The sequence below is a fragment of the Ailuropoda melanoleuca genome, chromosome 2 (genome assembly GCF_002007445.2).
Source record: "Ailuropoda melanoleuca isolate Jingjing chromosome 2, ASM200744v2, whole genome shotgun sequence".
NCBI classification, from domain to species: domain Eukaryota; kingdom Metazoa; phylum Chordata; class Mammalia; order Carnivora; family Ursidae; genus Ailuropoda; species Ailuropoda melanoleuca.
The window spans coordinates 16,760,051-16,787,967 of record NC_048219.1 but is presented as its reverse complement, the minus strand read 5'-3'; the positions used below and the strand labels follow the sequence as shown (position 1 = coordinate 16,787,967).

General features: G+C 52.1%; 1 protein-coding gene across 5 annotated transcripts; it reads left to right on the top strand.

Annotated features, from left to right (window-relative positions):
* Positions 1–27,290, top strand: HPCAL4 (hippocalcin like 4). 5 transcript variants are annotated; one of them, XM_034649900.1, is made up of 4 exons: positions 1–90; positions 21,133–21,302; positions 21,503–21,718; positions 23,222–27,290. In XM_034649900.1, exons 2-4 carry the CDS (start codon positions 21,141–21,143, stop codon positions 23,417–23,419), a joined length of 576 nt encoding a protein of 191 aa, XP_034505791.1. In that variant the 5' UTR covers positions 1–90; positions 21,133–21,140; the 3' UTR covers positions 23,420–27,290. The 5 variants fall into 5 exon arrangements, with proteins under 5 accessions (XP_034505791.1, XP_019648715.1, XP_002930401.2 ...); XM_019793156.2 differs by lacking the exon at positions 1–90 and adding an exon at positions 10,742–10,759; XM_002930355.4 differs by lacking the exon at positions 1–90 and adding an exon at positions 15,015–15,358.
* Positions 27,291–27,917: the final 627 nt, after the last annotated feature.

Below are 27,917 nucleotides of genomic sequence, written 5' to 3'. Positions count from 1 at the left end.
GGGGACGCGAGGAGGCCACCGCCGGGACGCGGGGACAGACGGACACGCGCTGCTGGCCCGGACCGGAGGACAGAGGCGCCGCGGCGAGAAGTGGGTGAGGACAGGGCTGCGCTGACGGGCTTCGCGCACGGAGCGGGTGCGGGCTGTGAGGACGAGAGGGCTCAGGGACGACCTCGGGGCTTTGAGACGGAGCCGCCGGAAGGACAGCGCGGTCACTTCCCGAGGCCGGGAGGCGCTGGGGGGGCGGGGTCAGGACGGGGTGCGAGTCAGGAGTCCGCGTCCAGACGTGCTCGGCCGCGAGGCCTCGCAGAGCCGCGGCCGCGGCCGCGGCGTGTCCACACCTGCGCTTCGGGGCTTGGGCGGCGACGTGCATCGGGCAGCTTGGAGCCGCCTGGCCCGAGACCACCGACCACACAGGGGCCTGCGTGCTCCGGTCCGCAGCTCACCAGGGGCTGCGCGCTGGAGCCCCCGCGGCCCCTTGCACCGCCCCCCTGCGCCGCCCCGCCGGGGTCTCCGCACCCAAGCCGCGGGCTCGGGGCCCAGGCGGGGCCGGGGACCCCCACACCTCCTCCCCACGGTTCTCTGCGCGGGGTCATCACACTGCGGGTCAGGGTTTCCCAGAAAACAGGAACAAACCCCAAACCCGGTTACCCATTAACCCAGGCCTGAGCGAGGGCCTCGTGGACGGGCCTCGTTTCCTCTGCCCAGCTGGTTACAGTTGGTCCCGGGAAGGCACGCGGGTTCCCGCTCTTGTGCCAATCTTGATTAGCTACGTTCCGGATAAAGTGTCCTAACAAGGGGGGAGGGTGCAGTCATCTATCAGTCATGTTTCCAGTAATCAGTAAAGGGCAGGAGAAAGGAAAAGCTGCTCTTTAAATTCCTGTGACACGGACCCCACATTTAGGGAAGTCGACGACTGGCGTGGGGGTGGCATAGATGGCTGAAGCGGTGATGCAAGTAGCTTGTGTGGAGCCCATTCGTTTATTCAGCAAGTAATTTTTGCATGCCTACTATGTGCCAATCACCGTGCTAAGTGCAAGGGATAAAGAAGTGGAGACTAGCAGACTCTGCAAAGCTGCGGTAACAAACTCCCGCAGACTGGGGGTCTTAAACAGAAACGTATTTTCTCACAGTTCAGGAGGCTGGGAAATATAAGATTAAGGTGCCAGCCAGTCCAGTTCCCAGTGAGGGTGCTCTTCCTGGCTTGTAGACAGCCACCTTCTCCCTGTGTCCTTCCATGGCCTTTCCTCTGTGTGTGTACTTGGGGTAGAGGAAGGGGGAGAAAGATTAAGAGAGAGGGAGGGAGGGAAGGAGAGCTCTTCCTCTTCTAAGGCCATTAGTCCTATTAGATTTGCACCCCATCCTTATGACTTCATTTAATCTTTTTTTTTTTTTTTTTTTTTTTTTTTTTAGAGGGGGGGGGGGGNACCATGTGGTGGGGGGAGGGGCAGAGGGAGAGGGAAAAGAGAGAATCCTAAGCGGGTTCCACACCCAGTACAAAGCTCGGAGCTGATGCAGGGCTTGGACTCAACAACCCTGAGATCATGACCTGAGCTGAAACCAAGAGTGGGACACTTGACTGACTGAGCCCCCCAGGTGCCCCATGACTTCATTTAATCTTAATTACCTCCAAATACACTGGGGGTTAGGGTAACTTACGAATTTTGGTGCGGGCCAGGGGGGACACAATTCTGTCCATAGTGCACGCCCTTATGGAGATTATCAGCTCATGAAGATCAACATTTCTTCAGTATAAACAGGTAAACAAAAATATAATTATGAGTCCTACTGAAAATAAACAGAGGGCTGAGACAGAGAACAGGAAGAGAGGGAGAACGTAATTCATACAGGATGATAAGTGCTCTCTGAGGATATGAGGCGTGCGTTTGGATCTGAAGTATAAGAAATAGCCTCTGTTCCAGGAAAAGAGACCCACAAGTGCAAAGGCCTTGAGGTAGGAAAGAGTTTGGTATGTTCAGAGAACTGAAATGACAGTTTTTACTTTTATTTTTTATTTTTTAAAAGATTTTATTTATATACTTGACAGAGAGAGAGAAGAGAGAGCGAGTGCACAAGCAGGGTGAGTGGCAGTCAGAGGGAGAGAGAGAAGCAGGAGGGATCAGAATCCCTCCTCTGTAGGGAGCCTGATGTGGGGCTCGATCCTGCAACGCCGGGATCACGCCCTGAGCCGAAGGCAGACGCTTAACCGCTGTGCNTTAACCAACTGAGCCACCCAGGTGCCCCCCGTTTTTACTTTTAAAAGATCACTCTGGTTTCTTTGTGGTGAATAAACAATGTAGGGACAAGTGTGGAGGAGAGTAAACAAATTCCAGGCTATTCTGTCATCCAGGGACAAGATGATGGTGGTTGGAACTAGAACAGTAAAAGCAGAGATGGCAAGAAGTTGATTGATCCTGGTGTCTATCATCTGAAGCTCGACTTGGTAGGATTTGTCGATTGACTAGAGTTTGGGGGTGTGAGAAGGAGGTGAAAAGCATGATTCTTGGGGGACGGGCCTGAGCCAGTAGGTGATGTGTGGATGCATGCAGGTGGCCTCCCTCTGGAGGGGTTGATCAAGAGTTTCTAATTGGGACTTGTTGATTTGAGATGTCTGTTAGCTCTCCAGCTGAAGAGCCTGCAGAAGGGGCCATGGTGAAGTCAGCAAGTTATAGGAAAGGTGTGTTATAGGGTCAACTGAAGAAAGTGGCTCAAGGAGGAGTTTGTTCAACTGCATTGTTGAGGGGATTAAGAGGGACAATGACAGAATTACTATTGGATTCGGTAAGGGGAAGACATTTGTACCCTGGACTGCCTTGAGGTAGGAGATGAACACTCCTCCAAGTTCATGGGGGCAGAAGGATGGATCCAGTTAGGAACTCTTTTATAAACTTGGGCATAGAAAGACAATGGAATTTGCCCTTTTCCTTAACCAACCGCCAACAAAACGAACTCATGGCTTGTGACCGTTAGTCAGAAAGAGGCCTATGAGATCATCAAAATTCCATCAAACACATGTTAGCTGATAGGAGCTGCAAGACCAACCCTTGACACAGTGACAGTACGGAGGGCTCTTGTCACAGTGGGAAGCTGAGCACAACCGCCACGTGCAGCTCACCAGATCTCACAGAGGAAAGCCTCTGGTCACCTGGAGCTTCAATAAATGAGCGGGGGTGGCTATTAGTCAGGGTAATGAGCGTTAGCTGCTGTAACACACAGCCCCCAACTGTAGAGGGCTTAGCAGCAAGTGATTTGTCATTCATGTCACAGTCTGGGGCTGGGCAGTGAGGGCTTTGCTCCACACTTTCCCTCAGAAACCCAGACTTCTTCCATCTTTGGGTTTTCCCTTCCTCTAGGTCTTTGAAGTCCTGTCCATTCAGCTGAGAGGTGGAAAAGAGAAAGGATCATACAGGAAGCGTGTATGGGCCAGGCCTGGAAGCGACAGTGTCACTTCCACTCATATTCCATGCGCCAGAGCTCAGTCGAATGTCGACACAACAGCCTGGCTGAGGTCCCCACGGACACAGCATCAAGCCCCCGATGTGCATGCGAAGATGGCTCCAGGTGACGTTAGCCCTCAGTCTCTGATTTTCCCCATTGAGGCCCCAGACACTGAGGAACAGAGAGAAGCCACCCACCCCCGCCCACTATGCCCTTAAGGAAACCAGACTGCATAAACTCTAATCCCTTAATAAATTCCTTTTTCTATATTGTTCATACCGTTTCTGCTTATCTGTTCTAACCCTGACTCATGCAAACCATGAACTTTGGCCAAACAGACTTGCTGTTCTGAATGACACAAGTGTCACAGAACTCGAGCACCTTCAACTCTTTTGTTTTTTTAAGATTTTATTTATTTATTCGACAGAGATAGAGACAGCCAGCGAGAGAGGGAACACAAGCAGGGGGAGTGGGAGAGGAAGAAGCAGGCTCATAGCAGAGGAGCCTGATGTGGGGCTCGATCCTGCAACGCCGGGATCACGCCCTGAGCCGAAGGCAGACGCTTAACCGCTGTGCCACCCAGGCGCCCCTCGAGCACCTTCAACTCTTAATAAAACTGGGTTATGTTTTGATCCAACATTTCTCTTACCAGCAATTATTCATTTATTTTTGAATATTTCTCCCTCAGATCTAGAAGATTTTTCTTTCTGATTTTTAAAAGAAACATTTACCCAAACACCACTGTCTTTCTCTTGGATGTTCATCTCTAAATTGTTTCTGTAAGTTCTGGATCTTCCAAGAGAACGTTAAAAACCCTGCCCACCTACTACTTATACAAGTATCATGCACCAGCAATGAAGCCGATGGAAAGGGTAAACTATTTAGAGCCCCTAACACGTGAGTAATTTGAGGCTAAAGATAAACCGATGATTCCCCTAGAGCACAGAGCGCTTTATAAAGGACAGCAAGGCAGCGCGTGCTGCGTGCGGAGACGTGGGCGAAGCCGCCGAGAGGGCCGGGGGGGTCTCTCAGACGTGGTTATTTTAGGGGGACATTTATCAATGTTCATGAGGGTATCCAATGAACTAATGAATCTATAACCTATATTTATATATAATTAACTTGACAATTTAATGAGGTCCCTGTGTACCTTTTGCCAACTAGTACGTTACTTGGCAACATTTCCTCAACCGTCCCAGTCATAACGGTGAGCATCAGCTCAGCCCCCATCGCGGGGGGTGTGGGTGGGGCAGAACGGGGTTATTTACTTAGAAATCTCTCCCCATTTGCAAATTCTCCATTCAGAATTCACATTACAGAAGTGTTTTGTTTGTTCTTTTTTAAACAGGAAGAACATCTCTCTAATGCAGTCCAAGCCTGTGTGCTCGCCCTTTGCACATCTAACTTATTCCAGGGCTCCTTTCTTTCCCATCCAGCAGTCCTCAGCCAAGCACACCCACTACCCTGCTTTTACTTCTCCTCCTTTGGCCTCAAGTCTTTCGGAACCCAAATTAAATACGATGGACAAGTCAGTAGTTCTCAAACTTTAGTGTACGGAGAATGTAGATTCCCAGGAGTCACCCCAGAGTTTCCAGTTTTGAGACGGTATGATATTCTCCGGGTCACTTCGAGCTCAGCTCTTTCTTGCCTCTGGCTACCTCCCCGCCTTCCAGATCTGGAGAGAGATTCTCCAGCCCCATGTAACCAGGCTCTGTCTGCAGATAGGGGGTAAGTGAGGCTGCAGAGCCAGCCCAGATCATATGACCTGGCCCAGATGGCCCTCTACTCTCAGCCAGAAACTAGAGCTTTCTCTAGGCGTGGGGAAGCAGCTTCCATTTGTTGACTCCCTGCCATGTGCCTGACACCGTGCTATGTATTTTCTCATGCATTGCCTCACTTAACGCTGATCACAAATCCTGTGAGCCCAGGACCAGTATTAATCCTGCTTACACCAAGTAATCAGTGAAGGGGAAGTCCCAGCAGGGAGTATAGGGCAGAGCTGGGATGGAATCAGACTTGCCCTGCTCTTTCCCTTCCTACATGCTCACCCAAGAGCAGGAGCTAGAACTCAGATCTGGAATTGACTCCTGAATTCAGTCTAGCTAGCCATCGTCTACCAGGAAGAGGGAGTAAGTTTAGTGTTTCCCTCTCCATTGGTTGGTTACTGTTGGGGTTCCCCTTCCCCAGCACCCTGAAGCACAGGGACCTACCCACCGAGCACCCAGATGTCTCCAATATCCAGAATGGGTAGTTAGGATCCCAGGTCACCTTCCATGGTATTGGTGTGGGAGGCCATGAGAGCAGGTGTAGAGACCCTTGTCCCAAGTTTTATCTGTCACCCCTCTCCATCAGGCTGCTGGTGCTTTAGCCCAGGACCTAGCCTTCAACCACTCAGGCTCGGCCACCTCCACTTGCAGCCCCCTCCAACCTAGTCTCTCCCTAGAACCCTGAATAACCCTAAACAATGTGATTTGGGTGGCTCGCATAACCCACCACCGGCTACAAAACAGTCTGATGGCACTTAGGAAAAATCCCAACTCCTGGCTACAGTCTTCTGTCAGCGAACTCCCTTCTCTTTCAGCTACAGAGGTCTTCTCTGAGCTCATGCGACGAGCCACTCTTCCTCACCAGAACATTCTTCCTCTTCTTTCCCCTGGCTGGCCACTGCCAATCCTTGACATGTCATCTTCTTAGAGATGCTCCCCTAAATATCCAATCTGCCTTCAGTTCAGCTCCCCCTTATTTGATCACAGACCCTATTCATTTTTCTCACGGTATATTGTAACAATGTGTGATTACATAGTCGTTTTACTTTTTGTGTCTGTTCCTCCTGTTGGACCATAAACTGCAGGAGAGGAGTTGCCATATTGGTCTTTGTAATGGTTAATTTCACGTGTCAACTTGACTGGGGCGAGGGGTGCCCAGACATTACTCTGGGGTGTGCCTGTGGGGCTGTTTCTGGATGAGATTAACATTTGAATCAGTGGACTCAGTGAAGCAGACTGCCCTCCCCAGTGTGGGTGGGCAGCATCCAACCTGTTCAGGCCCAAATAGAACAGAAGGTGAGGGAGAATTTGCTCTCTGAGTTAGGACACTGGTCGCCTGCCTTCTTATGGATGAAAGCTAGAACTTACAGCATCAACTCTCCTGAGTCCCCAGCTGGCTGACTGTAGATCTTGGAATTTCTCAGCCTCTATAAGTGCATAAGCCATTCCTTATTATCTATCTTCTATCTATCTATCTATCTATCATCTATCTATCTATCTATCTATCTATCTTCTATCTATCTATTATCACCTATCTTCTCCTTTTGGTTCTGTTTCTCTTGAGAACCCAGACTAATATAGACTCTTTCATATTTATATCCCCAGAGCTTAATACTTAATAAGCATCCAATAAATATGTATCCAGCGGATGAATGGTGAAAATTAAAAGAAGACAGACATAGGACTCATATGTAAAGAAGGTCCAGGGTGGTGAAAGTGGAGAAAGCTGAGCCTCCCCAGCCACCCTCACCAGCCCCGCTAAGCACATGGCATGCTTCACAAAGACTAGAAGCCTGCCTAAGGGGAGGAAACCTCTTGACCTCCATATCTGTCCTCAATTTTTCCAGTGTTTGCCTCATTTCCTTTCCTCTCACCCCAGAGGAGAAAGTGTCCCCCATTTCCCTTTTCCAGATCATTCCACCAACCTTTGCCCTCAAAATCTTCCTTCCATTGGTTCTCCTCTTCCTCCTCTGCACCAAGGGTCTCCTGATAACATCGGTATTCTTTGGAAACATCTGAAGTCTGTGACCACTGTCCAATGGCCTTTTTGTTGTTGTTCCTTGTTATTTTCTGGTTCTATCTCTGGCTCTTTGATTATGTGCTCAGTGAAATGAGAGTAATAATAATAACTGAAATGTATTAATGGTGTATTTGCCAGAAAATGTTTTGTTGTTCTGTTTTTCTCTTTGTTTTTTGTTTTTTTGCTGTTGTTTTTGAGAGAGAGAGTGCACACAAGCAGGGGTAGGGGCCGAAGGGAGAGGGAGAGAGAGAATCTTAAGCAGGCTGTACGCCCAGCGTGGAGCCCAGCCTGGGGCTCGATCTCACAACCCTGGGGTCATGAGCTGTGCTGAAACCAAGAGCCTGATGCTTAACTGCCGGAGCCACCCACGTGCCCCTTGCCAGACAATGTTCTAAGCACTCAAGAAGCATTGTTGGATTTAATCCTCACAACAGCCTCGTGAAGTAGGTTCTAGCCTTATCCCAGTTTTACAAATGAGGAAACCAAAGAAGTGACATGACTTGCCAAAGGTCACACAGTGAGTGAAATGATACAGATCCAATTGCAACAAAGGTCCCAACTTTCCATCTCACCATCTCCCTGTGTGCCCTCCCTACACTTGCTAGAATAAAGTACTGCAAGGAAAAGCCTTCTCCCCACTGCCTGGCTCCTCCACCCATCTTCCCTTCAAAGGCCTCTGGAACCTTTGGGGCCACTCAAAAGCCCCTTCAAAATGAGCCCACAGTGCCCTCTGCTGGCATTTGCCTTTCACTGCACCTCCTGTCTCCTACCTTAAATGGCCTTTATTAGTTGAGTCATTTGACTGAAAGTCACAGAAACCAGCTCTGGCTAACTTAAGGGGAAAAAGGTGTGGGGGGTGAGTGAGGAGAGCAGAGGATGAACATTAGAAGAAGCACGGAGTAGCTCATAGATTCCAAGACAGGGTTGAACGACCAAGACAATTCACAGAAGGCCAGGCCTAGAGCCCCAAGCACGTCCCCCCATAGGAGACCATAGGACTTTCTCCCTAGAGCACTGCCGTCAATGTACTTAGGCTCTAATGACACTGAAGTTTCTGTGCGTCTCCGTTCAAAATTCCAAATTCCCAGGAAACAACATGTGACTGGCCCAACTTGAGCCAGGCATTTTCCACAAGGGCAGACTGAGGTTATGGGGCCACGGCAGTGATTCCTCCTCCTCTAATGGCCAGGCTGGCCCCTGAAGGCCTTGATCTGCTACTGGGTTCCCACAGGATCTTGGAAGTAGTAAGAGCTGGACAAGCTTGCTGGGATGTGTGTACATAGGTGGCCAAAGCACCAGGCATTCCCTGGGCTCAGTGGCTGAGTGTCCCAGGGCCAGGGTAAGGGAGGAGCTGTGCCAGGGATTGGCGATGGCAGACGGGAGAAGGAGGTCACTAAGGAGGTCAGCATTGAATCAAGGGAGTTGATTCCTTTCACCGGGCCACTCATCCCTACCCCAACCCTGAGTCCATCATCTCAATCACTTTTGATTCTTGAAATTCAATTAAAGTTTCCGTTTCACATTTGACTCAAAGCTTTTTCCCAGCTCCGCCTTATGAAGGGCAGACTTAAGGCTCCAGCAGCGGGAGGCAGGGGAGAGGGGAGCTCTTAGACACTCACTCCCTTCCTTGTGCTTGCTTCTCTGGTGTGGGTTTTCGGGTGGAGGGAGAAAGGAAAAAACAGGTCCTCATGTGACTGCCCAGAGTGAGTTGGGGCAGGCCTCTTCCTGTGGGTCATAACCGCTATTACCTTGCATGAGGAACCACACATTGATTGCTGTGCTTTCAGCGTCCAGCAACAGCAGCAAGTGACTTCAGACTTCCAGACTGTAGCACCAGCCAGAGTGTGAGCTCCTGGCTTCCTGCAGGCAGCGGCCCCACTGGTGGTTCCGCTCCACTCGGCTTCGCCATGCTGTAAGCAGGGCTCTGGCTAGTATCAATCCCCCTTTGTTCCCCCAGGCTGGGCATGGTAGTGGCTTCCCCCAATTCGAAATATCTGGGTCACCCCACTGTCTGCACTGTCTGCCTTCTCCACTCTCTCTCTTTCTCTTTCCACTGGCTGGAGACCCCAGGGAATGGTGGGACCACATAGGAGATGGAACCTGGGTCTCAAATCCCTGTAAGGAGAGCCGCCCATCCACCTGACAGGGACCCTGGACTGTAGGTAAACGAGAAACACACTTCTATTGCATTTGAGTTCTTGTCGGTTGGGGTCTATTTGTTAGAGCAGGTTTGCCTTTGCCTCAACTAATGTGGCACTTTCACAACCACGGTTTACATATTTCTGTGAATGTCAGGCACTTCCCTAAGCGCTCTGTCCTCATTGCATCCTCACACAATTCTTTTAATTATTCCCATTTACAGACTAGGAAACTGAATTGCAGAGAGGTTAAGAACCTTGTCCAAGGGCTGTCTAACTTGGAAGCCTATGCACTTGGATACATATATAGATCTTTTATATACAAATACATAACATGGGGGCGCCTGGGTGGCACAGCGGTTAAGCGTCTGCCTTCGGCTCAGGGCGTGATCCCGGCGTTATGGGATCGAGCCCCACATCAGGCTCCTCCACTAGGAGCCTGCTTCTTCCTCTCCCACTCCCCCTGCTTGTGTTCCCTCTCTCGCTGGCTGTCTCTATCTCTGTCAAATAAATAAATAAAATCTTAAAAAAAAACCCAATACATAACATGGATATGCAGACATTCTCTAGTGCCACGCTCTCCCCTCCATGTGCCGTTCCACGAGGTTGCTGTGGGGACTGCATCAGTTGGGGCTTCTTTGCCCTCTGGCTTCCAGTTGGGTTTGGCCAATGGGAGACATAAGTAGGAGACTTATGGGACATGGGAGTAGAAGGAGGTCAAGGCATTTATTCTACCCACACTCACTCTCTCCCTACCAGGCCGTGTGTTGGCAGTGCTGTGTTCCCTTACCAAAGGCCACAACTCCCCAGGAAGACTCTCCTACGACAACAGCTCTACTCCCTCCTCTGGCCCCTTGAGGACTGAAGGTGGTAATGGCTCTCCACTGGCGCTGGCCCCACGGCTTCATAATACCTTGTAGATTTCTCTCACCCCCTGCCCATAATTGTGCAAATAGTTCCCTCACTGACCTATCTTCAGTCATCTCTTTGAGGGCCATCTGTTTCCTGCCAGCACCCTGATAGTATAGCTTGTATGTGTTTTTATAATTTAGGAACTTCTGTCCTTGGTAAGAACACCCTTCTTCCCTACTCTGGGGACACAATCTTTGGGAGGTGTTGACTTTATCTAGGGGTAGGTAAGTGACTCAGCCCTGGCCAATCCGAGCACTGTATCCCCTGTTTTCAGTGACTGATTCTGAGCTTAGCATGGATCCCAAATCAGGCCAGTGAGAATCAGCCCAGGATACTGGCTGCCTGCACTGGGGAAGAGAAGCTCTCTTCTGTGTCACTCCAACCTGAGAGGGTGTTGGCCTAGTGATGCTGGCCGATACCTTGCCTTTATGTGGATTTCAAGAACGAAGTCAACACAGAAGAGCAAAGCCAAGCCCTGGAAAGAGGTCAGATATTAATCACACTGTTTAAGCCCCTGAATCGAGCCATTCCCAAAGTCCAATCTACTCTGGGTTTTCTCTTCCAGCATTTTCTTTTTCCTTAAGCCATTGTGGGCTGGATTCTCTGTCACTTGCAACCAAGAGTTGTAACTGATAGAGAAATATGCCAAACTCATGTTTTTTGTAAGCAAGCAGAAATCACCTCTAGATAACTTAAATTAGAAAGAAAGAAGGGGAGCCTGGGTGGCACAGCGGTTGAGCGTCTGCCTTCGGCTCAGGGCGTGATCCCGGCGTTATGGGATCGAGCCCCACATCAGGCTCTTCCGCTATGAGCCTGCTTCTTCCTCTCCCACTCCCCCTGCTTGTGTTCCCCCTCTCACTAGCTGTCTCTATCTCTGTCGAATAAATAAATAAAATCTTAAAAAAAAAAAAAAGAGAAAGAAAAAGAAAGAAAGAAAGAAAGAAAGAAAGAAAGAAAGAAAGAAAGAAAGAAAGAAGAAATTTGGGGGAAGGGGGTAGAGCGGCTCACAGAACCAAAGGAAAAGCAGAAGAATTAGGTTTTGGAAAGGATGTGTACCAGAGTCACCCCTGGGGATTCAGATAGGAGGAATGAGTGGACAGTCACCAGAGCACTGTCCTGGAATAAACCAGTGGTAACCATCCAGAATGCTTGGGTCACTTTACTCCAGATTCAGATGAGCTTGGGCAGGGGGTTGAGTGCCCATTTAGCCCTACTTGAGACTCATGCCCAACCATTGTCCACAGGAAGGCAGGACACCTGGACTGAAAATTCCACTGGCTGTGTAATTCCCCAAAGCATAATCTGTTCTAAGCACTCGGCGCATACTAACTCATTTTAGTCCTCAGAGTAGCCCTTTGAGTAGGTACTGTTATTATTATCCTTACTTTACAGATGAGGAAACTGACACACAGAGAGGTTAAGTAACTTACCCATGGTCACACAGCTGGTAAGTGATAGAGTGAGGATGAAAACCCAGGCAGCCTGGCTCCAGAGTCTGTACGTGTAACCCACTACACTATAGGGCTTCTCCAGGAGAAAGTGAATGAAGGGTGGACAAAACACAAGGTCCCCTGCAGGTAATGCTCAAGGGAGGAATTACCGGGGAACTTCCACTCTCTATCTTTTTTTTTTTTTTTTTTTTTTTTTTTTAGCCACCATGTATTAACAGGAAGAGAAAAAAGATAACAGATTTCTATTTTGGAAATAAAAAAAAAATCTCCTGCTTATCCAATAAGGAAGAGGGAAGGAGCCCAAAGCTGGTGATCTCACTCTCTCCCAGCCACAAGGGCTGTGAAATATCTAGGACCCAGGGGAATTCTAGCTGTCACCAGGCTGCACTAGCCAAGGCTGAGGAAACCCAGGGAGTTAGGGAGGTGTTATCCATCATAAAGGCCTTGTCAGTACCCAATGTCAGGAATGCTAGCTCTTTGGTGAAGCAAATTGAAGGGGCCACCTCTGCCCTCATGGAAACCCTACTGGGGTTTTCATCTGTGCCCCCTCTTGGGTCCTCCCACACAGGCACACCATTAGTTCCAGGCAGCCTGCTCTGCCCTCCTCACTCTGCAGGGGTAGGACCCACTCCTTCAACAACACGGGACAGGTGTTGTCAAGGCTCCAAGCCTGAGAATAACAAGGCCACAACAAAAGTCCCAGAACTTAAATCTCATTCCTCTGGGTCAGCCTTTAACTGCAGAAAGCAGAAACCCTGACTACCTCTTCCTAGGAACACAGGTCAGTCAGTGGTAGGAGTGTGGGTTCTGGAATCAGACCTGGATGGGACTCCCAACTCTGTTGCTACTGAGCTGTATGACCACAGGCAAGTTGTCTAACCTCTCTGAGCCTCCATCCACTGCCATGAAATAAAGCAATGCTACCAGGGCTGAAATTCAGTCCCCATGCCTGGTACAGCTGAACTGGTTGTGAAAACATCAAAATACTTCCAGATTGATTGTAAATAGAGAACCATAGGCCTTGGGCTCCCCTACCCCATCCCTAGCTTCTCTCTTCCCATTCCCCTTGATCCAGTAGCCAAAGTGTTAACTCTTGGCAGAACAGAGACCTACTAAGTCTTTGGTCTAGCTCTAAGGCCAGCATCCACATGATTGGTAATGCCCATGTCTGAAGAGATTGTTAGATATTTTTAATGGCAGTGGTCATCTGTGGGATTAAGTGAGATGATGCCGATAAAGGTCTTGGTAGAGAGTTTACTGCATAGTGAAGCAGCTCAGTCAATGTCAGCTGCTGTTGCTTCCAACATCAAACCTAAAGGAGGCAGGATTAAGATCAGGGTCTCAAGTCTTATGAGCAGGTGAAGATGGGTTATGACTGGCAGCTCAGGAATAGTCACAGGGCCCGAGATGATTCATGGGCAAGGCTGCATGGGTGGTCCTCCCTGGTTTAAAGAGCCAGAGCAGGACCAATATGTCCTGCCTCACCAACTGCCCCTTGCCTTCCTTCCTGGAGCCCATGCTGATTGCTGGGTGGGGGATGGGGAAGTCAGAAGCAGCCACACTCTAGCCCTCTTGCAGTTCAGGGGAGCTTCTTTTTGTTTTCACGATAATCAGCTCTGCTTTAACAGCCTCTGTTGAAATCCCATGTCTTGACCCACCTCAGAGTTAGAGAAGCTGCTTCCGAGAGGTGGAGTTTTGCCTTTCTCAAGGCTTGGAAGATCAGAAAAAGAATATTCTAACCCACGCTCTCTGCCCTGAAGGACTTGAAAGATCTTAAAGAGAGGCAGGATTGTTTTCTGGCTAGGAGTGTGGGTTCTGGAGCCAGACTGCTTCGGTTCAAATCCCAGCCCTGCAGCTTTACTAGCTTTGTGAGCTTGGTCTAGTCATTTAAGTGCTCTGGGCCTCAATTTCCTCATCTGTTACATGGGAGTCATAATAGTACCCGCTTCACCGTGAACAGGGATGAGTTCTTGCCTATCTCTAGGTTCCCAGGGCCCACAGCAGTGAAGGTGCTCAGGAAGTGACAGTGTCAGGGCTTTCAGACCCCTGTCCCTGTGAATCATCAACCAAGGGGCCAAGGATGTGCCAGCTAACTGGAGGCCCAAGTAGTGCTGTCATCACGTTAGAGCCCTAGAGAGAAGACAGCCTGCAGCCCGGAGAACGGGACAGCAAAACGGGTTCCAGAGGGAATGGGACGGTTCCTAAAAAAAAAGATGTCCACTTGTTCCTCCCCACGGAGCCTGGCCCAGGAATTTGGGGGACTAGCCGGAGAAGCCTCGCCTCCACTCTTGGCTGGCCTGTCCTCATCCCCCATCACCCGGCTCACCCCAACTTTTGCTCTTTCGGCAGAAGCCGGGTCTCTTCCCCCAGCTGCTCTCCAGCATCCCAGCTCCCATTCGACCAGTCTCCAGATGCCCCGCCCCACTTTTGACAGATGCCTAGAAGTCCCTCCCCCGCACGTGGCCCGGTCAGAGAGATACCTGCTCCTGTCCACCCCCCCAACCCCCAGTTTGGAATGAAAGAGTTCCTTCGCGCCGCCTTGGGTCGGGATCTGTCAGCTGCCAGAGCGGCCAGGGCAGCCCGGCCGGGCTCTGGGGAGACCCCCAAGCGCTGGGAAGAGGTGTTCCCGGGGCCCTGAAACCTTCCAGACCCACTCAGTGTAAACCGCCACGGGTTTGTGTCAACATCCGAGGCCGGAGACTGGCGGCGGCTGGGGACCGGCTCCGTCTGCGGGACGGGAAGATGGGAGGGTGGGGAAAGGAGGGTCCGTGGGGTAGGCAGAGGGACCTTCTGGAGGAGATCCCGAGAGGCCTTTTGGGGGTCCGTGAGCACGAAGCAAGGTCCGTCTGGAGAGGATCGGAATTAGGGGCTGCAGGGCGCGCACGACGAGCGTGGGGCCAGGTAGAGGCGCGGCGCTTCGCCACCCGTGCTGCGCTCTCGGCGCCCGCCCAGCCTCCTCTCAGTCCCACGGCGGCAGCGCAGTGGGTGTGCTGCGGGGGCGACGCGAAGGCGTGGGCGGCCGACCACCCCAGCTCTTCCCTCCCCCACTCAGCTAGTCCGCAGCTCCTCGCCGCCCTCCTCCAATTTCGGGTGGTACATGGAGGGGGTCACATCTTGTGACTCATCCCCTCTTCCATCCCCACCCCCGGCTGGGGCCCTGGAAGGGAAGGCTTAGAGACTCTGCTGTGGCTCTCCCGTTTCCACAGCAACCGTGCGGTTGTTTTTGCGAATCCACTTTAATCATCACTTTTCGCCCCAGACTGCGGCCCGGGGTCTGAACCCTAGGGCGGGTAACTGCGGGGGGCACAGCCCTCCCCCTTCCTCGCGACTCGGAGAAGGTCAGCGCGGGCGGGCGGGGCGCACTCGGGCAGCCGGGCCTCACTGGCCATCCCGTCCCCACCTGAAACCCCGCCTGCCACTCCGCCGCAGCGGAGCCAATCAACGCCCGATCTGCCCGGGATGAGGCGGGGCTTATGCAAATCGTGTCGCCTCCAAGAGACATAGTGATACAAGAGCTGGGAGGCGGCTCCGGTGCGGACCTCGGAGAGCCCGGCCGCCAGCCCGCGAGCCAGTCTCCGTCCCCGCGGCCCGCCGAGGCTCAGAGCCATCCAGCGACCCGGCGAGCGGCCTCAGGTAACGCGGGCGGGGCCGGGCAGAGGCCCTTGTCCCGTCCCCCTCCACTCTCCATTCCCATTCTCCTCTCCTGCCCCCCTCATACATCCTTGACCCCTGGTTCCCCCCATAGGCGGCAGAAGGGTCGCCCCTGGGCAGGGGACTCCCACCCCAGTCCAGGCCCCATGGGTCCCAGAGAAGGGGCACAGCCCCCTCCCTACCCCCAGCTCAGGTAAGAACACCCACTGCTCTGGCCCCCAACACACACACACACACACACACACACACACACACACACACGCACACACACACCCCTAGGGGTGTGGTGTTTCTCGTGCTTGAGGAGGCACCAGTCACCCTTCCCCTTTGGAGATGGGTCGTTGGCACAGCATCATGGCAACCTCCCACCTGCACAGATAGCCCCCACCCACACCATCAGCCCCACCAGCAGCTCCCTGTGCACTTCACATCACAAGGCCCCTGCCCCCAAAGACAGCTTCCCCCTCCACAGAGAACTTACTCCCACTTCACGTTGTCCCCTCAGACTGTCGCCACCTCCCACCCCTCAAGCTGACAGAGCTCACAGCATATCTGGAAGAGGAAAGAAGCGCCCCCCAGTTTTCCTCCTCACACTCTCTCAACAGCAGCACCACCCCCGTGGTCCCGGGGCTAGGTGGAGGCCCCATGTTTGGCCGCTTTCATCCCAGCTGGAGGACGAACCAGGGGCACCATCCCCTAGCAGACCTGCCTGTCACTGCTGCCAAGGTCCTAGCCTTCCCCTTTCCCCTCACCCCTCACAGGCACCAAGTCCTCTCATTCTACCTCTCAAACATCTCTAATTGGGATCCTCTCTGGCATTCTTGCACCCAGCCGCTCCCTTTCTCCTATCTTCCTGCTGTTCCACAAGGACCTGCCAAAGCTCTATGTGGACTGTGTCACTCCTTTTCCTAAGGTGGCCTGAATCTGGAAGGCAGAAGAGATGGGTTAATCTTGCCTTTGCCTCAGCTGCTGTTTGCCTTTGGGCAAGTCACTTCCCTCTCTGATTCTTCATGAAATGAGGAAGGGGCAGGACAGAGGGTGGACTGGACGAGATGGTCTTAAATGGCCTTCCAACACTGACGCGCTCTGGTTCTGTGGCTGATTAGGAGCAAATGGGACCATTTCGCTCTTGCCCTGAACCATGAGGACATTTCAGAGAGGAGGCCTGAGGGGCGTTAGTCCTCACCAAGGGGACATGACTTCTTACTCAGGCGTCCCCCTCCCACACGCTTTCCAGGCCCAGGCCCCTCCCAGACCACCAGCCCATGTGGCATGGACAGTTCCAAGGTGGAGGTGGTCACTAGGGCCCACGTTTTGTTTATCATGCCCTGCCCCTCATAAAGGAGGGGGAGAAGACCTGGCTGCTGCCGCTATGGCTGCTGCTTGGAGAAGAGGAAAGGGAGGAGAGGAAAGAGAAAATCTCCTGACCAGGGAGCTGTTGTCACCATGGCAACCGTCTCAGCACCAGCTCCTCTGAAGCTGGGTGAGGGTGTGGGATTATTGCCTCCCTCAATCCCTCCCACCCTCACTGCCACTTCCTCATTTGAAGCCCAGGACCCCGAGCTCTGCCCTCTGGAAGGAGCCTCTGAGTACAGGGGGCACTGGCTCTGTCTATGGGGCAGTGCCAGCCCCTTCAGAGCTGGAGGGCCGCCCTCAAGACGTAGGCTGAGAAGGCTGCCCATGTTCAGCAGGGCCACAGCTCCAGCAGAACATGCCATGCTCCCAAGGCCTCTGCCTTGCTGCTGATGGGCTGTGGTTGGCCTTGGAAGAAACCTTCCTTTCCCGGGTCTGGGTTCAATGGTCTCTGAAGTGGGTGCAATGGCAGGAGAACACAGATAAACAAAAAAGCCTGATGCCATTCCAAGGAGGAGACAGGGGGTTCTGCCCCTCTCATGGAATCCACCAAGGGACGTTCACTGAACATCTTTGTGCTCCAGACATGGCCTTTGGGTCTCTGAGGGCAGTTCTGTGCAGCTACAGAGGGGAGAGCAGGACCAGTGTGGGGGAGCTACAAGAGGGCAAACCTCAGAACAACGGGAAAAGTGTTTTTCTCACTCTCTGAGCTGCCCCAAAGTGGACTCGGTTATATGGCGAGGGGTAAGCTCTTTGCCATTGAGCAAAAGCCTTGAAGAGCTTTTTTTTTTTTTTTTCTCTTTTTGGCTTGGGCCAGGGTTAAATACAAAGATCTCTCCCAAATCAGGTTCCATTCTGGAATTCTAGAGCACCGAGTGAGGGTCAGAGAGCTCTGGAGTCTACACACTTGTGGGGCTCCGTTCCATGGCCCTCAAATGCTGAATCCATGCTGCTGCCCGTCCACTGTCCAGGCTGGGAGAGGGTGATCATACGGAAGCGGGCTTCAGCCGGGCCTGAAGGCTGAGGAGAGCTGCATCAGTCAGATGGGAAGAAAGGATATTAGGGGAAGGGAAAGCAGCTGTGCAATAGGGACATAGGTCCTGGCCATGTGAAGACTACTTGGAAAGCATGTCATTGTGAGGAGAGCAGTGGGAGGTAAGGCCAGACAGGTGGACACCTTGATGCCAGATTCTAGAGGATTCTAGAGTGTGAGGGCCAGACAGGTGGACACCTTGATGCCGGATTCTAGAGGATTCTAGAGTGTGAGGGGCCTTGTGGACATATCCACCTCTTGCCTCTGTCATACTTCTGGGCAAAACCAGAAATGACGTTGCCTCAGAACAGAGAATTCAGAAGAAAGGCACTCCCTCTGAGACAGCTGAGCCAATGGGCATGGCTTAGCACGCAGCACAGATCTCAGCCCCTCGGCTGTGCCCCTGGCCCTGACTGTGGGGAGAGAGAGGACATGGGGAAGGTTCCAGGAGCACTTCAGAAGAAAGAACAACAGGACTTGGTGCCAGGTGGGCCTAGGGAAAAGGAAGAGGGGAAACTAAAGGTAACTAAGATCACATTTCGCCCCTGGGACAAGGGTGGGAGGGAAGGAAGGACTGATGGAGAGAGAAGATGGCCACAAGGTGAGAGCGTCTGGTTGTAGATGAGTGGATCCGAGGAGCTGCTGGGCCATCCCGAGGGATGGATATTTCCTAGTTGTCAGAGATGGTGTCCTGGAGCTCAGTAAGATGGTCCCACTGAGGCCAAGAGGGAGATCAGAGCTGGGATTTTCCCAGAAGGCAGGCAGGAGTGGGGAAGGTCTGTACTGGACAAGAGGAGCCCTCATTTGGAGAGGGTGGTTCAGGCAGGTGGCATGGATTCAGCCTGGGTGCTCATCTGGACTCTTCCACTGACCTGCTGTGTAACTCTGAGCTAGTTTTCTCCTTTCCCTGAGTTCCAGTGTTCACTAAAATAAGGGGATATCTTAAAGGGACCGGCAGCTTTGGCTGGCAATCTAAGAAAATGGAGGAAATGAAGAGAAATGAAGAAAGAGGCATAGTCTTCAGTGGGCCTGGGACCAAATTTGGGCTGGGAACAGGTGGGGCCCCAGGAAATAGAGAATTGTGGGAAGGGAGCACAGAGCAGGGAGGAGAAAAAGGGCAAAGGCTAGAGCCACACAGACACCATGACACACGCGTGCGTGTGTGCGCGCACACACACACACAGACATGTGTGCTCTGACAGATCTGCAGTCTCATAAATCGACGGGCTCCCACCCACACCCAGCCCCTTACGTAGACACTCAGGCACATCCCCCAGGAGAATGCTGGAGAAGCTTCACCTCTCCTACTGGACATATCTCTCTCTCTGGGTTCTCTAGCTTCCTTGACTATATCCCGAGCCTTCAGTGTGCTTTGGACCTGAGGAGGGATCAACAGGGCACGTAGCCTGCATTCTTCTGCCCATAGGTAGTTCCAGAGTCATCCTTGTGCCCAGTGTAGCTGTTTGGACCTACATTCCGGGTTCCTGAAGATGGCATGCCTCCCCCCGGCTTCTCCCAGGAGCATGGAGGATTCCTCATGCTCTGGGGGTGGAAGTGGTAGGTGGTGGAGGACGATGCTACCCCCCACTGTTGCTTGATCTTCCTCAGGGCCCAGTGGAGGAATCCAAGGCCCAGAGATATCCCGTAACAACTTGAAGCCACGCAGCAAGGGAGGGGGCATGGAAGAGACCAATCTCAGATCTGGTTGTTCAGGAGCTCCTAGCAGTAAGGGTTAGAAGCCACGCTGGCATGCAGTGGGCTATGGATGTGGAATTCCTGCTGCTGGCCTGATGGCTTCCTTTTCCAAAGTATCTTCATGACAGGCTACTCTGGGGTCGGGGTCTGGTGCCCTTCCTAAAAGACTCCAGACAGTCAAAGTGACCTCCCGGGCCATGTCCTAAGAAACTCAGGCCCTGGAGGGATAGTCCTCCAATGGAGGTCAGACGAGAGTGTCCACCTTCAGGGCCTGGCAAGGCCTCGGTCCTGATGCATGCTGGGGGGGGGGGTCTTATACCTCCCTCTGCAAAAACTGCCTTTGTCACAGGCTACATGAGGAGCTTCTGTTCAAGTGGGGGACTGACTCCTCATCCTCCCCAAATCCGTTTCTCAACACCACCACCTCCATCCATTCAGCCCCAAATCTAAGTATCTGCCTCAACTTCTCTCTCCCTCTCACCTCCACATTCAGTCACCAAGCCCTGTCAGTGCCCCTCCTAATATGTCTCAATCCATCCACGTCACTCCACAGCCTCTGCCCTGGTGTCACCATCTCTCACCTGAACTATGCAGCAGGCCCCTCTCTGCTCTCCCCCACCCAGGCCGTCTTGCACACTGTAGCCAAAGGAAAAATTCTAAAACACATTCCTTCTCCCTCATCCCAGCATCTAGCTCAGGACCTGCCACTGTAAGCATTCCGTGTTTGTGGAATGAATGTTATCTTCCCAGCCCTTGCTTTAAAATCCCTATGGGTATAGGCCAATCTCCTTGGCATGGATTGAAGGCCCTTGACAATCAGCCAGCTACCTCTTTGACCCAATTATGAGTTATTAAAGGTTGGCCCATATCTACTTTATCCCTGTCACTGGCACGGGACCTGGCACACCGTCAGCCTCAGTAAATGCTCAGGGATGAATGACTAATGAGAAGCAGGATGAGTCAGGATCATCAATGCTATCAGCCAAGACTTCTATTTGTACAGAGGAAGGAGAGAGAGAAGCTTCCCGCTGGGCTGGTCTGGAAAGCCTTGAGGAAGAACTTGGGAGATGGTGCCGGGGGACACACAAGGAACCTTCCTCAGGTCCCTGGGCCGAGAAGAGCCTACAGAGGCGGGTAGGGGCTGAGGGCGGAAATAGCTCTAAATAGCAAGGGGAGGATTAAGACTCCGTCCTAGGGGTGTTGGGAGCTTTGGCCGGTGTACACAGGAGAGGGGAGGAGGAAGACTGTGACATTAGCCCCGGTCAGCGAGAAGGTGGGGAGCTGAGACCCGGGGGTGGAGATCCTAGGTGACAGGAGAGGAAACCTGCTGTGGGGAGAGGGAAGGGGCTGCTGTGGAGAGAAGAATCCCTGCCATGGGGGAGTGTGATGAGGGAAAGGGATCCCCTCCCGTGTGTGGGGAGGGACGCAGGACCTCCTATGGAAAGGGGTGTAAAGGATAGGGCCTAGCTGTAGGAAGGTGGGCTTGTTGAGGGTGGTGGTGACGAGAGGGGACCCACCCTGCTGTGGAAGGAGGGATCCTGGCTGTGGGAACGTGGGGTTTGTTATGGGAGGGGTTATTGTGGAGAAAGGGAATCCTGTCCTATGGGTACTTGGAGGACCGCTGCTGAGGTGAGGGCCTTGCCCTGGACCAGACTGAGGGAGCCATGTCCCCCAGGCCCGGCCATGGGGAAGACCAACAGCAAGCTGGCACCAGAGGTGCTGGAGGACCTGGTGCAGAACACTGAGTTCAGCGAGCAGGAGCTGAAGCAGTGGTACAAGGGCTTCCTGAAGGACTGCCCCAGCGGCATCCTCAACCTGGAGGAATTCCAACAGCTCTACATCAAGGTGGGCGGGCCGGGCGGCCGGGGGCGGGGCCAGGGAACTCCAGGGGGCGGGCCGGACGGGTGGAGGCGGGGCCAGGCAATGAAGGGAGCGGGCTGGACGGCCGGGGCGGGCCGGACGGGTGGGGCGGGGCCAGGCAATGTAGGGAACGGGCAGAGACAGGGAGGCTGTGGCTTCGCCCCAACGCCCGGTCCACGCCTCAGTTCTTTCCCTATGGCGACGCCTCCAAGTTTGCTCAGCACGCTTTCCGCACCTTCGACAAGAACGGCGATGGCACCATCGACTTCCGGGAGTTCATCTGCGCCCTTTCGGTCACCTCCCGCGGCAGCTTCGAGCAGAAACTCAACTGGGCCTTTGAGATGTACGACCTGGACGGCGACGGGCGCATCACGCGCCTGGAGATGCTGGAGATTATCGAGGTGCGCGGGGATGGATGCGGGAGGCCAGGCGGTGCTGCGGTGCTGCCCCTCCTGTCTTCGTGGCGGGTCCTTTCCAGCCCTCTCCAGGCATCCTACTGTCGGGCGTCAGGAGGGCCCTGGCAGCACTCCACATGTCCCCAAATCCCGCCTCCCAGGACCCAGTGGCTAACTAGCATTGGTTGGGTGCTCAGTGTAGGACAGGCCTTGTGCTAAGTGCTTTCCCCAGGAACCCTATAGGGTAGGTACTGACAGAAGCCCCATTTTACAGAGGATGAAACATAGCAAGTGGTGTTTCATGACTCAAACCCAAGGACTCTGACTCCAGAGCCTACGTTTCTAACTCATTATTTTTTTCGACAAGTATGTATTGAGTGCCTACTGTGGGCCAGGCAAAGTTCTGCTTTATTAGGACGCTCCTTCAATAGTGGGAAGATTTTTTCTTTTAAAGATTTTATTTATTTGAGAAAGAGAGAGAGAGTGAGAGAGCATGAGCGGGGAGAGGGAGAAGCAGGCCCCCCCGTTGAGCAGGGATCCGACATGGGGCTAGATCCCAGGACCCTGGGACCACGACCTGAGCCAAGACAGACGCCCAACCAACTCAGCCACCCAGACACCCCAATATAGTGAGAAGATTTTATAACAAGAAAAAAAACCTGTGCTATGTCAAGCAGTAAGTGCTATGAAGAAGATAAGCAAAGTAAGGGGAATGAGAGCGATGGAGGAGAAGTCTATGTGGTGAAATGTGAGCAGCAGCTTGAGTGAGGTGAGGGAGCTAATTCCCCATGTCTGGGGGAAGAGGGTTCTGTGCAGAGGGAGCAGTAAATGCAAAGGCACTGAGACTGTGTTTGCAGTGTTCAAGGAGTAGCCAGGAGGGCAGAGGGGCACAAGAGAAGTGAGTGAGAGGAGAGTGGTAGGAAGTGGTCAGGTAGGCAGCCAAGAACCCAGTCACTTAGCATCTCACAGTCTGGGGTAGAGATTTGACTTGATTCTGAGCGAGATAGGAAGCATTTAGAGCTCTCTATTGTCTGTGTGGAGAACAGACTAAGAGCACAGGAAGGCAGAAGCAGGGAAACCGGGTAGGATGCTTCTCTTCAGGCCAGTCAGGAGCTGATGGAAACAGCCACTCTGGGGGAGCAGCGGAAGTGGTTAGATATGGGACCTATTGCAAAATTTGGGCTGACAAGATTTGCTGAAGGATTGGACATGAGGGAGAGTCAAGAATGGCATCAAGGTTTTTGGTCTGAACAACTAGAAGGATGAATTTGCTATTTACTGAGACCAGGAATGCTGGGGGAAGAGCAGGTTGGAGGTGAAGAGTTGGGTTTTAGACACATGTGGTATGAGATACCCATTAAATATTCAGCCTTAATGACCATACAACACCTTCCAGTTTCCTTGCCATCTCCCATGTCCTCCCTGACCATCCCCAACCCCCTTCGTTCACCCCGCTCGTCCCTGCCCGCGGTGAGTGTTCACAGTTCCCTCCTTACCTCCACCCCCCAGGCTATCTACAAGATGGTGGGCACTGTGATTATGATGCGCATGAACCAGGATGGGCTCACGCCCCAGCAGCGTGTGGACAAGATCTTCAAGAAGATGGACCGGGATAAGGACGACCAGATTACGCTGGAGGAGTTCAAGGAGGCGGCCAAGAGTGACCCATCCATTGTGCTGCTGCTGCAGTGTGATATGCAGAAGTAGAGGCTGGCGAGGGGCAGGGCCCCTGGCCAGGAGGGGCGTGGCCACCTCCCAACCCAATGACCTCTCAGGGGGAGGGGTATTCTAGCCTCACTCTCTGGCCCACCCACCCCTCTGCCCAAGCCCTTGCTCCCCTCAGCCGAGATCCTTGAGGGACCACCTCACCCTGGAAAAGAGACAGATCCTCAGGTATTCTGTGGTCTAGCCCCACCCCCAGTCTTGGCCCAGAACCAACATCCACTGGGCATAGGGAGTTGGCCTTTGACCCAAGAGGCAGGATTGAGGAAGGGGGCTGCAGGTCTGCTTTGAAATTCTGTTCTTCCTGGGATTACACTTTACGGGATGTGGTCTCCCAGATCCCAGTTAAAGGGCCAAAGTGCGTCTGTCCTTTGCTGAGGACCTAAATTCCTTAAAGGTGGTCTCTGCCCTGCCCCCTTGACTCTACCTGGCCCCTCCGGCCCCAGCCTGTGGAGTGTTCCTTCATTCAGTCCTTTCTTCACCTAACGTTATTGAGCACTTGTTCAATGCCAGGCACCTGTGGGTGCTAAGGTTATGGTAGTTTACAAGACACATTCTGTGCCCTCTGGTAGCTCATAAGGGAAGTAAGGCAAACTTCCAGTGGTCAGAGCCTCAGATGGGAACATAGTGCACAGCTGAGCAGAGGCTGTGCTAAGGCCGGTTAGTTTGAAAGGAAACATTAAACCTTTCAGCTCACCTCCACCCAGAGCTGCAGAGGGATGAAACGAAAAGTATTTGGAAGTCCAGGAACCATTGTGGGTGGAAGGTTTAAGAAACACTGATATTTATGTAATGCTTATTTTTTAAGTACCCTTTAAAAGAGCTAAAGTCATTTTATTAGTTTAGGATACGAAAACAAACTTTATATTACTTGATTTCTTATAAAGTGATTAAATGAATATAGAAAATGCTAATTTTGGGGGTGGGGGGAGGGAGAGCTGAGAAAAAAAATAGAGGGAAAATACCAGCAAACTTACCAAATAACACTTTTTCTTATCAGACAGTCCTGAGGAGTCACCATCAGCAGCTTCTGCTGCTTCCTTTTTAATGATCTTTTTCAATTCAGTGAGCAGCTCTCTCATTGTCCACTTGCTCTGGTTGGATGCTGACTTTGGGAACAGAAAAAACAAGGTTTGCTGAGAGTGAGACAAGTGTATCTTCCACATCTTGGTAGTTCCTTTCTGGATTGGTTCTAGTTTCAAGGATGGGCTTGTTCTTTCTGCTACAGAAACAGAAGGAGCTAGAAGAAGAGGACCACCCGGCCACTGTTTAGGTTGCCAGACTACATTTATGGACCCAATGCCTAAAAATGTGCTGGGAACGTGCTCCATTTGAAAGGTTCTTTCTAACCCCAAATCCTCAGTCCACCAGGTAAACTCATCATCTTCCAGGTGCACTGGCTTTGCTTTCTGCTTTCTGATTTGGGGTCAATGAGCTATACAGCTGCATGCTTTGACTGCCAGAAAATGAATCTTGCTTCTTCAAGCCTTTCACTTTATTTTCTCCTGTACTTGTGATCAGACATTAGCTTTGATGTGCAGTGACAGATTTCCTCTTGAGCTGCTGCTGAAAACAGTTTAGTACACAGGTGCTGTCAGCCCAGGGTAGGAGCAGGGAATGACTGCTGAGTCAGCGGTGCGGGATCATACCTCCAGGAAAAAGGAAAGGCATGCCTCTTCTGAGTGCTCACCTGTCCTCCCTCTCTGCAGGTGGAAACTCTTGGGGATGCTCACCTTTGGTCCCGAACTCTATCGGACCTTCCTTCTTGCTGCCCTTGGAGGTAGCAAGGCCACTTAGTCACCACTCTCTTTCTGTCTTCTGCCTATGACCAGCCATGTGCTAAGGCTGGGAATTCACATCCTCAGGCACTAACCAGCAGGTGTTTATCCAGTGATGCCTCAGGAATGTTCCATGGCTCTGAGGAGCTGGTCATTGGGTGTGTCTTGTGCTACCAGTCAGCACCGCAGATACACAGATACTCACCAGGCTGGCTCAGCTGAGACTTCCACTAGAAGGCTCTTTACCAAGTGGGGTTCCCATCCCCCAAATGTTGAATCTAACCTAACTCACAATCGCACGGAACTTCATGACTTTCAAAGGCTTGCCGTCTACTCCCATCTCATTGTATCCTCCAGCCTGGAGAAATAGGGATTTTCATTCCCTTTCTCCGGACTTGGGAAGTGAGGCACAGAAAGAGGGGATTCCCTTGTGCAAAGGCACGCGGTCAGGGGGTGGCACAGGCCAAGACTCATATCCAAGGCTCTAAGAGGGTTTCTTCCTTCAGAGTCTCACCCCCCTCATCTCTCTGACTCTGAGTCATACAAAGTTGACTGTGGGGCAAGCTAAGTTCGTTTTGGTCTTTGACAAGCTTCCTGCTAAGAAGTTTCTGAGGTGGTGGTCTTCCAAAAAGAAATAGGAGCTTAGTTGAATTCCTGACATTTTCAAGCTTCTTGTTGTCTGCTTCTGGGCAGCTCTGCTAACAGGTCGATGCTGTCCTGGGAAGCTTCTGACTCAACACCCTGGAAGCATCTGGCACTATCTTTACCACCATATTCTTCCCTAAGAGAACCGTTTTTGTTTTTCTCCAGCTGGTGGGCAAGTCCTACCCATGAGACCATGTTTGATCATTCCAAGCTTTTGGACATATCCCGTGGGTGATATTTGCCAGTTAGGCCAAAGATTCTCAGACAGCCCAGTGGTGTGAACACATAAAGCCAGGCTGGGAACCGAGACCACCATCTTGTTGATGGGAGGAGCCACAGGCAGGCCAGGCCTTGCTCCCACATGATCCTGGATGTCCCAGGGACTGCGTGCTCAGGGGCTCCTGTGGTAGAGCACTGGCCCTGCCTTGAGAAGAGAGGCGGGCCTCTGATCCCTGTGCCAGCTGTGAGGGACTTGCTGTAGAGCACAAGGTAAGGAGACATGGAAGTATGACTAGCAGAGACACAAAAATATACAGACAGTGAAAACAATGACATACTCAAACTCTCTTTTTGAAGTTTTGTATCTTCTTGAAGCAAGTCTGAATTGAAAGCTTCCAGAATCTACCTCCTAACTGCCTTCTGTCCTCCCTCATCCTTTTGGGCTAACTGATGAGTCCCTTATTTCTTATCTCTAAAAATCATCAGCAAGGTCTATTTCAGATGGCTGCTCCAGTCCTTTGAGCTGTAGTCAGGATTATATAACTTACTTTTAAATCAAAAGTTAAGAAAAAGGAAGCCCATAAACAAGGGCACTGAATCTTTTACTGACAATTTCTAGAGGTAGAAATTCATCCTGCTACAGAGAGAGAGAGAGAAGGAGGGGAGGGAAGAGAAAGGAAAGAGAGAGAATGAGAGAACAAGCTGGGGTTTCTACACAGGGTAGTAAGCTGACGCTGTAAATATTTTTACACAAAAATTTACTAAAGCAACAAATTTCCCTGAAGATCCACCCTGGGTGAGGTTTTGTTCTGACTTTAGAGATCACTGTGGAAGAAAGAATACATTTCTTACATATTTTATCTATCATTTTTGAAAAAAAAAACCCTTCAAATCCTACAATTGCAAAGTCTCAGAAAAATATGGAATTTTCTTTCTGAAATTTTCAAAGTTTTCTTTTACCTTTGCCAGGGCAGGACGGGGCCTCCCAGGGTGTATGGCCCTTCCTGCTTGGTGGAGGCTGAGGGGGTGTGGAGGCCTGGGAGAAAGGGGGAACAGGGTGGCAGAGGGGGGCATCCCAACTCATTCTCTAGTGTGGCCCCCTGTCCCCTCCCCATGTGCTGCTCCCGGCTGTGGCCGCAGTGACCGTCCTCACTGTTCAACCCTGTGCTGTATGGTGTGTTTTTCACTGACCGTGAATAAAAGGTGTGACCATGCTGAGGGCTCTCGCTCTTCCCTAAGCTGAGGTAGGGCTGGGGTGCGGGACGGGGAGAAGAGGCCTGGGAGGAGCTCAACAGTAGGGGTGCCTCAGCAACCTCCTTGGGGCTGAGGGCCTTGTTCTAGCAAGGACTCTGGTTATGTGGAACGCAGACCCATTCCAGCTAGTTCAAAGAAAAGGGTGAGCAGATCACAAGGGACCCTGAAGAGGGAAAATCAAGAATGGCTGGGCCTCAAAAGGACTGGAACTGGCAACAGGGCCTCTCCCTTCTCCTCTCGGGGTCTCTCGGGCTCTCCTCCCCTTGGCAATATTTGCATCTGTGTTCTTTTCCTCAGTTTCTCTTCAGACTTCCTTGGTTTCCCTGCAAAAGTGGCTGCATCTCCAACTCTGTATCAAGACTTCCCAGCAGCTAACAGCTCCCCTCTGGGTCAGTTAGTTCCAGTTCTCAAGCAAAAGAATCTGATTGGTTGAGCTTGGCTTATGGCGGGAGCCCTTGGTCCATTCAACAATGGCCAGACCAGACGCTGATACATGGGCCTGTGGGCAGAGCAGTTTCCCCAGAAGGGAGCTAATGGCAGACAACATTGGACTTGGTTTCTCCCTCTGTCCAGTGGAAGGCGTCATA

What these genes read in the sequence shown, in the direction of transcription:
- HPCAL4 (XM_002930355.4), top strand. Translation starts at nt 15,199, where the DNA reads ATGCAAATCGTGTCGCCTCCAAGAGACATAGTGATACAAGAGCTGGGA. An exon ending in TCCAACAGCTCTACATCAAG is followed by an intron (nt 21,303 to 21,502) that starts GTGGGCGGGCCG and finishes TCCACGCCTCAG; the next exon opens with TTCTTTCCCTATGGCGACGC. An exon ending in AGATGCTGGAGATTATCGAG is followed by an intron (nt 21,719 to 23,221) that starts GTGCGCGGGGAT and finishes TCCACCCCCCAG; the next exon opens with GCTATCTACAAGATGGTGGG.